This window comes from Ahaetulla prasina, chromosome 1, assembly GCF_028640845.1.
Source record: "Ahaetulla prasina isolate Xishuangbanna chromosome 1, ASM2864084v1, whole genome shotgun sequence".
NCBI lineage: Eukaryota > Metazoa > Chordata > Lepidosauria > Squamata > Colubridae > Ahaetulla > Ahaetulla prasina.
This window is the reverse complement of record NC_080539.1, coordinates 255,685,920-255,693,824: the sequence shown is the minus strand read 5'-3', so window position 1 is coordinate 255,693,824 and position 7,905 is coordinate 255,685,920. Positions and strand designations below refer to the sequence as shown.

Sequence of the window (7,905 nt, the reverse complement as noted above, 5' to 3'; positions counted from 1 at the left end):
TTTTTAGCCCCAATGCGAGCAAAGCAATCTTCCGTTCCTTGCCTGCTTTTCTAATTGCTGCTCTCTCCAACAATCAGCTGTGCTTTAGAAGCACAGCCCTAACCAGCCCCAACCTCAAAACCAGCAAGCGAACTAATGTCCTGGAACTAGCCAGATGAATACCTGGTGGGCAGAATTTTTTCCCCCTATTTTCCACCCCAAAAACTAAGTCTTATACTCTGGTGCATCTTATACTCCGAAAAATACAGTAGATTTTAAAGATGGCTCCTTAGACCATCAAGGAAAGAAGGAAGGAAGGAAGACCCCAAAGGGAGAGGTTTAAAGTGTGTGAAGTACAATCTGGGAAAAGAGATGTTGATGGCCCTCATTTAGGTGCTGTGAATCTCCCCCAGACTTTCTTGAAGGCTGCCTTCACATCTTTGTTGCGTAAGCTGTAAATGAAAGGGTTGACCAGAGGGTTGACTACAGTATAAAACAATGCATTTGCCTTGTCCCAATTTGGAGTGTGATGAAAGTTGGGTGTGAGGTACATGATGAGAATGGAACCATAGAAGAGGGAAACAGAGATCAAGTGAGCTGAGCAAGTGAAGAAGGCTTTGCGTCTCCCTGCAGCTGACCGGATGTTAACTATGGCTGCTCCAATGCCAATGTATGAGCTTACAATGATAGCTGTGGTTACTAGCAAATTGGAACCCAATACAGCAGCCACAATGAGTTCATAGACACCTATGTCATTACAGGTCTTTTTAAGAAGTGGAGGCCCATCACAAAAGTAATGGTTGATCACATTATTGCCACAGAAATGTAGCCGAAAGGTGTTGCCAGTGTGTACAATTGCATTGGCAAAGCCAGCTGCATAAGCTCCTACAACCAGCTGGATGCAGAGTTTCTTGGGCATGGCAGTGTTGTAAAGGAGTGGGTTGCAGATGGCCACAAAGCGGTCATAGGCCATGAAGGCCAGTAAGAAGCATTCCGTGTAGGCCAAGCCAGCAGAGAAGAAGAACTGAGCTGCACAATCAGCTAGGGAAATGTGGTTGTTCTTAGACACACAGTCAAACAAGATCCGAGGAGTGTAGACTGAGGAATACCAGACATCCAGAAAAGAAAGGCTTCCCACAAAGAAGTACATGGGTGTGTGCAAACGGGAGTCTAGGTAGATCAGTGCTAGAAGGCCCAGATTCCCAGTCAGTGTTAGGATGTAGGAGACCAAAAACAGCACAAAGAAGATTATTCGTAGAAATGGATCTGTTGTGAATCCAACAAGGACAAAATCTGTAACAAGTGTTTGATTGCCTTCCACTCCTGTCATTTTCATAAGCACAATCTGTTTAGAAAAGAAAGAGAAGTCAAAAATTGGCACTTTTCAGAACTAAAGTAGAGAATAATTGCTAACATTTTGAATGATGTGTTGAACTCCCCCTTCTCTGACATATTTGGCATGAGTTTGACAATTTTGCCCCCGAATACTTTTACTTTTGCTTTTTTTAATATTCCAGTTACATTTACAGAATTTATCCTTTATAAGAAAAGGACAACATAAGGCCCTCATTGTTTAATAGCACTCCATGAGTCTGTTAATCCTTTCTGGAGGTAGACTCAGACTGTTAACAAGATTGGGGCTGATGAAAACTGGGTGGAAAATAGTGGTGGGCTGCAATTTTTTTAACAACCGGTTCTCTGCCCTAATGACTGGGTGGGCATGGCTGGATGGGCATGGCCAACTAGATGTCACTTACATTGAGGGGCGCTTCGCCTCGCCTGCCCTCTCATGACTGTAGGGATGCTGCAATGGTTCTAAGTGTGAAAAACTGTATAAGTCACTTTTTTCAGTGCCCTTGTAACTTTGAATGGTCACTAAATGAACTGTACAAAAATACAAAAAGCATCTTTGCCCTAAATAACAATCATTAGATTAGAAATGGGGGAATACACACTGAAAATCAATGAGTCACAGTGTCATGGAAAGCTAAACCATTCTGTCCGAATACCTTCCTTTTCCTCAGCAATACCTGCAACCCAGAGTTACAAATCAGGCAGATGCCAGAGCACATTGAGGAATTAAAATAGTTAAAATACAGCCAACTCTTGCTCATAAAGTGAAACCCTTTAGCAGAGAAGTCATTTAAGCTCTCCAGAAAGTGGGTGGCCAAAAAAATAGACAAATTAAAAAAATTAACATCTTGAGTGAGGGCTAATCCCATTCTGTTTTTGTTCAGGTAATGTTTGCCTATGAATTTATCTATTTATCTATCTATCTATCTATCTATTTATCTATCTATTTATCTATCTATCTCTTTATCGCTTAAGTGCTGACATCTGCTGTGGGCTATTAAGGAAGGTGGGGGCTGCTTTCTCCCTCTAAGAAAACATGTTTCTCCATTTCTCATCCAAAGAAATATATTCTTCTTTTTTAATATTTCTCAAAATATTTCATTCTTCTAGGAGAGGGGTAGGTGCTAACTTTCTACAATTGGTGCCATGTTACTATGCCATATTATCATGAGAGCAAACTATAACAAATTGGAAGGAGGATCCACTTATTATCAGTGAACAATCATATAGCTTGGCCACTCTGAAGCAATGCAAGAGACTCCTGTCCCAAAGGTGCTTTTTCAAGAGGCAACTGGACTTTCTGGAAACCAAGAAAGTCCAGTTGCCTCTTGAAAAAAAGCACCTTTGGGACAAAGAAGATGGGATGAGAAAACCTGTTAAATGCAAGGACCAGTCCAACAATTGCATTACCAGCATCACTCTATTTCAAGGACAGTTATATTAAGAGGTAACTGATCACATATGCAAGATTATACATAGGAACAAGAAACAAATTAAAATGCACTAAGAATTGGATAATGAAGTAGGAATCTACGCTAATTAATATGTTTGTTTTTAAAAATGGAAAATAAAGAGAAATCTCACAGCAGAAGAAAGGTTCTTGTGGAAAATGTCAGAGTTTGAAAGATTTATATAAAAAAATAAATAAATCAAGAACCTTGATCTCAAGCTACAATTTGTGGGAAAATTGATTCAACATGTTTGATAGTTGCTTTATAACTCTTTTACAGATTGCCAGGGATGAACAAATTGTACAACAATAAATATTGGAATTGTCACAACAAAAAATTGAACATTTAAATATGTGCAAAAAGGCTTAATAGTATGGGAAAGAAATACATCAATATATCGAGAAAATTCTGATAATAAAATTTTGAATTAAAACCACAAATATTTTTATTAGATATGCTCTTAGGCAATATCTCTCACAGTTTATGAAAAGATGTGCTGACAGTGGCAAGAGTCCCTCAGGGACAACACTGGAAAAGAGAAACCTTGCAGAGCAAATATGATTGGAAGACTAATATTGGAGAATACAGAGCAATGGAAAAAATGATAGTATATATTCATAGCAGAAGCTTAACCAAGTTTGACAAGGAATCTATATATCTGATTAATATATTTGTTTTAAAAAATGAAAAATAAAGAGAAATCTCACAGCAGAAGAAAGGACCTTTTTTCCATTCTGTGGAGCAGCAGGTAAGATCTGTCCTCCCTCCCCGTGTGCAACAGCACATTTGTTAGCCAAGGTTCTTCCTGAGACTCATCTCATCAGGAGGTTGCCATCTTCTGCTTAGATCTCCTTTCCTCCAAAGTGTGAATAGCTCCCTTTTCACTTCATGGAAATCAACAGTTTAGATAATTAAACTTTTTAAAGATGTACTGTGAACAGCTTTTCCTGTTGTTTCTCAGAGCTCTACCTGGACTTCATCTTTCAACTCCCATTCTAAGACTGATCACATATGCAAGATTATACATAGGAACAAGAAACAAATTAAAATGCACTAAGAATTGGATAATGAAGTAGGAATCATCAAGAGGCATGGTTGATTCCAACCTTCCTTTAGAGGAAGGGTTGGAAAAAGTGACTGCCATGGACATGACTGGTTCTGGAGGGAAGCAGAAAGTGAGCCACTTTTGAACACCTTTCTGTATTCACAGATAGAGAATGGATGGGTTGATGTATGGCTCTGAGACCCTTGACCATCAGAGGCAACACAAAAGGCCTTGTGAGCATTGGTCAAGACCTAATTGCGATAAGCATAGAATCCTGTTAGACATCTACCTAAATTATTCCCAGATATGCCAAACTTACCTGGATGCAGCTGAGTATTTTCCTGCTATGTCTCTTGGTCAAGCCAACAGATCAACTTATCTGGGAACATTGTGCTTTCGTGAACCAAGTGCTCACATTTCTCCTTCAAATTAGGCAGCCTCAATTCCCTATGGAAGCACTTAGATTAAATTATCCCTCTTGATGATATGAAGTAGGAATATTATAGTTACTACCAAAGGTGAGGGTTTTTTTGTTTTGTTTTTTGCTAAATCTTCCATAGGGTATTTCACCTAAGAAAAAAAAGTGAAAAACATCCCGAGGCTTCCTGAATTCTCCAGGTAAACAATCATCTTCCACCTTGAGGGCACTTAGCTGCAATCATCACTTGTCTCAGGGCCATTTTTGAGGGGGAAAAAAACCCTCCGAAAAGTACATTTGATCACAGTGAATCCTTTTAAATTATTATCATTATTTATTTACTTATAGAATGTTTACAAAAAAGCAAGAAAAGGAAAACAAACAGAATAAATAATTTTTGCATTAATGGGTATGCCATATCTTTTGGAGTATAAGACGCACCTTCCCCCCCCCAAAAAAGGGAGTGAAAGTTTGAGTGTGTCTTATACACCGAATATAGCCCCACCCACCCACTGGCCTCTGCTCCCAGCAATTTACCTCCTTGCAGCAAGATGCAAGAAGAAACAGCCCATTTCAGCTTTGGCACAGCACAAATTGATTGTCCCTTGGATTGGCCTCCCGACTCTCAGCTGTTTCAGACTGCATTGCCTTTTGCTGCACGGGCCTCTGCTGCTTGCTGCAAGGAGGTAAATTGCTGGGAGCAGATTTTTTTTTTCTTGTGCTAATCAAACTATGCTGAAAACAAAAATGAAAGTAAAGCAGGCTGTTTGCTGTTTGCTGCAAGGAGGCAAAATTGCTGGGAGGCAGAGGCAGATTTCTTCTTGTTGTTTTCCTCACCAAAAGAGGTAGGTGCATCTTATACTCTGAAAAATACGGTACTTGTCTTTTCAAAAACAAATAAGTTATATATCTCTTAAATCCTGCCCTTCATAATGAAATAATACCCGTTTTCCCGTTTTTCAAAATAATTCCCTCAGGAACAATCCAGGGCAAATAAACTATATCTCTTGAAAATAATTCTATCCCAAAATTTCGAGTTATAATTTAATATAACATATAATACATTTATCTATACTGTATATGTTAAAATATTTTTTTCCAAACATACGTGAATTATTCATAAGACCATAGGACTTGATGACGCCCACCAATATTTTTTATATTGCCAATTTTAAAAATCTGATGGTTATCCTTTAAAATGTATTCTTTTGATTGTCCCATATATTCAGAATATAATCTTTGATCCCAGAAGGAAAGGAGAAGCCTCACAGTTTATGAAGGTGTGTGCCAACAGTGTCAAGAATCCATATGGCTTGGGACCAGGTTCCATGAGGGACCTCTTTCTCCAAGACTTTCTATCCTTCCAGTAAGATCCAACAGATTGTGCCTGCTGCAGATCCCATCAGCCAAAGAGTACTGACCGGCAGGAACTAGATGTGGGCCTTTTTCTGCCTTACGGAATATCCCCTCAGAGATCAGAATGGCCCCAACCCTGTTAGCTTCTCACAAAGCTCTAAAAACTTGGCTATGTACTTAGAATGTGAGAAGAGCCTTGTTAGTTGGCTTCACTATTAGCAGACTAATCATCATGACTGCTGTTTATATTTGTATATATTTTGTGGCTGTTTTTATTGTTTTAATGTTTTTTTTAAAAAAAATAGTTATTAAATTTGTTTGCCACCCATTCCCACAATGCAACGACACTTGGAGATTTACAGCATTATTTGTTTTAATTGTTTTAAAGTTGTAGACTTGTAAGCTGCCCAGGGCCACTTGGTTGAATTGGGTGGGCATAAAAATTGAATAAGGAAATAAATGAATAAAAATAACATTTGAAAAGAGAACCCTGCTGAGTAGTACAGGATTGGGAGACTAAAATTGGAGACGATGCAGCAATACAAAACTAGTAGTATACATTCACAGCAGAAGTCTGTGTTGTAAATTCAAGCAGGAGTGCATCCAATAAGTACAACGTGTATCATATAACAAGGCAATCTTTGAAGCTGAGAATATGGTGGGGTTTTTTGAAGAAAGAGAGAAATTATTTTTTAAAATAATAATAGCAATAATAGCAATTAAAAGGATCCAAACTAAAATGAGTAACAATATCCACATTAAATGTTTTTTAACATTCAAACAGCAATATGTGTCTTTATTTTTGTTTTTGTCCTGTTTAATGTACCTTTTATTGAATGAATACTGAAATGGGACACATATACAGTACATATAATGAATAAATAATTAAATTTAACAACAAAAAACAATTTTTTTAAAAAATATTTCAATATATTTTAGATCTCATACCTTTCATGAGAAGAAATTAAGTGATATAGGTCTTTTATATAAATAAATATTTCTTTATTTTGATAGAAATACAATGTGGATTTCGATTCAGATACGGACTCCATCAAAGATGAGAACATTTCAGGTTTCTTGGAAGCAGCCAAAGCATGCAATCCACACTGAGCCATCAAAGGTTGTTTCCAGTGATTTTACTGCCAATATTGTGAATTAGGGTGGCAAAATTCTGTTTCTGGTAAAATAACGTAATAAGTATTAATAATGGTAATAACAAGAAATAATCATTGCACAATAATTGAGCTCAAATATGTATTCCACATTTCACCAACAATTTGCAGAAGAACAATTTGCAGATTCCTACTTAGAACTGAAGTTTTCTGATAAAGTTAAATATTCATGAACCTGAATACCAGCTATGAGCCAGCAGAGCTTAAAATGTCTAATGGCTCACAATCCATGACTAATGGCAATAACAATAATAAAAATAAAAACAGTAAGAACAAGAGAACAAAATTAAAAACTGCTAAAATAATTTTAAAGATCTGAATTGACTCAGATTCAAGATTCTTCATTATTCCTTTATTACTGAAGGTCTGAAAGAAGGAGAAAGGTTCAATGAAAAGGGAAATATAGTTCTTTTAAATTATCCCATGTGAAACCAGTAACGGCTGTCCAGCCAGATTGCTGAGGCAGGATAGGACTTGGTTTTAGGGCAATGTGATTAAGGCTGTATACTTTTTAAAATAATCACAAGTGTGGGAACATTTATATGCATGTGACTATGAGGAGGGCTTTAAGAGAAGAGCCCTTAGGTAAATTTTCAAATATTGGGTAATGTTTGGGAAAGAATTAAGCACACCTATAATCAATACATTTTCATTTTTCCCAAGGCTGAAACTGTGTGCCTAGTCTATCATTGTCCAATATTTTCATTCTGATCTTGCCTTCTCTGCTTCATTCTATTTACCTCCTAGGACCATATTTTGAAGATGCTTTTGGATAGGGAAAGGACTGCAAAGATATGTGTGGGAAACAATTGCCCCTCAAGAACAACAAATATGGAGATTTTGAAGATGGCTCTCTTGACCACCAGGAGAGAGGGGGAGAGGGAGGGAGGGAGGGAAGGAGGAAGGAAGGAAAGTTGATATTCTAAAGCAGGGGTCTCCAACCTTGGCAACTTTAAGACTTGTGGACTTCAGCTCCCAGAGTTCCTCAGCCAGCTTTGCTGGCTGAGGAACTTTAGGAGTTGAAGTCCACAAGTCTTAAAGTTCCCAAAGTTGGAGACCCCTGCTCTAAAATAAGGCTTAACTTGTTTGAAATTTGTCTGGAGAAAGAGAGTTTCAATGGCCTTCATTTGG

The 7,905-nt window shown here is 37.7% G+C and overlaps 1 protein-coding gene across 1 annotated transcript; it reads right to left on the bottom strand.

Moving 5' to 3' along the window:
• Window positions 1-364: 364 nt before the first annotated feature.
• On the bottom strand, window positions 365-1,449 carry LOC131184084 (olfactory receptor 9G4-like). Its single transcript, XM_058155033.1, has one exon. It carries the CDS (start codon window positions 1,313-1,315, stop codon window positions 365-367), a length of 951 nt encoding a protein of 316 aa, XP_058011016.1. The 5' UTR covers window positions 1,316-1,449.
• Between the last annotated feature and the right edge of the window lie 6,456 nt (window positions 1,450-7,905).

Coding starts and splice junctions, on each gene's coding strand:
- LOC131184084 (XM_058155033.1), bottom strand. CDS start 1,315: ATGAAAATGACAGGAGTGGAAGGCAATCAAACACTTGTTACAGATTTT.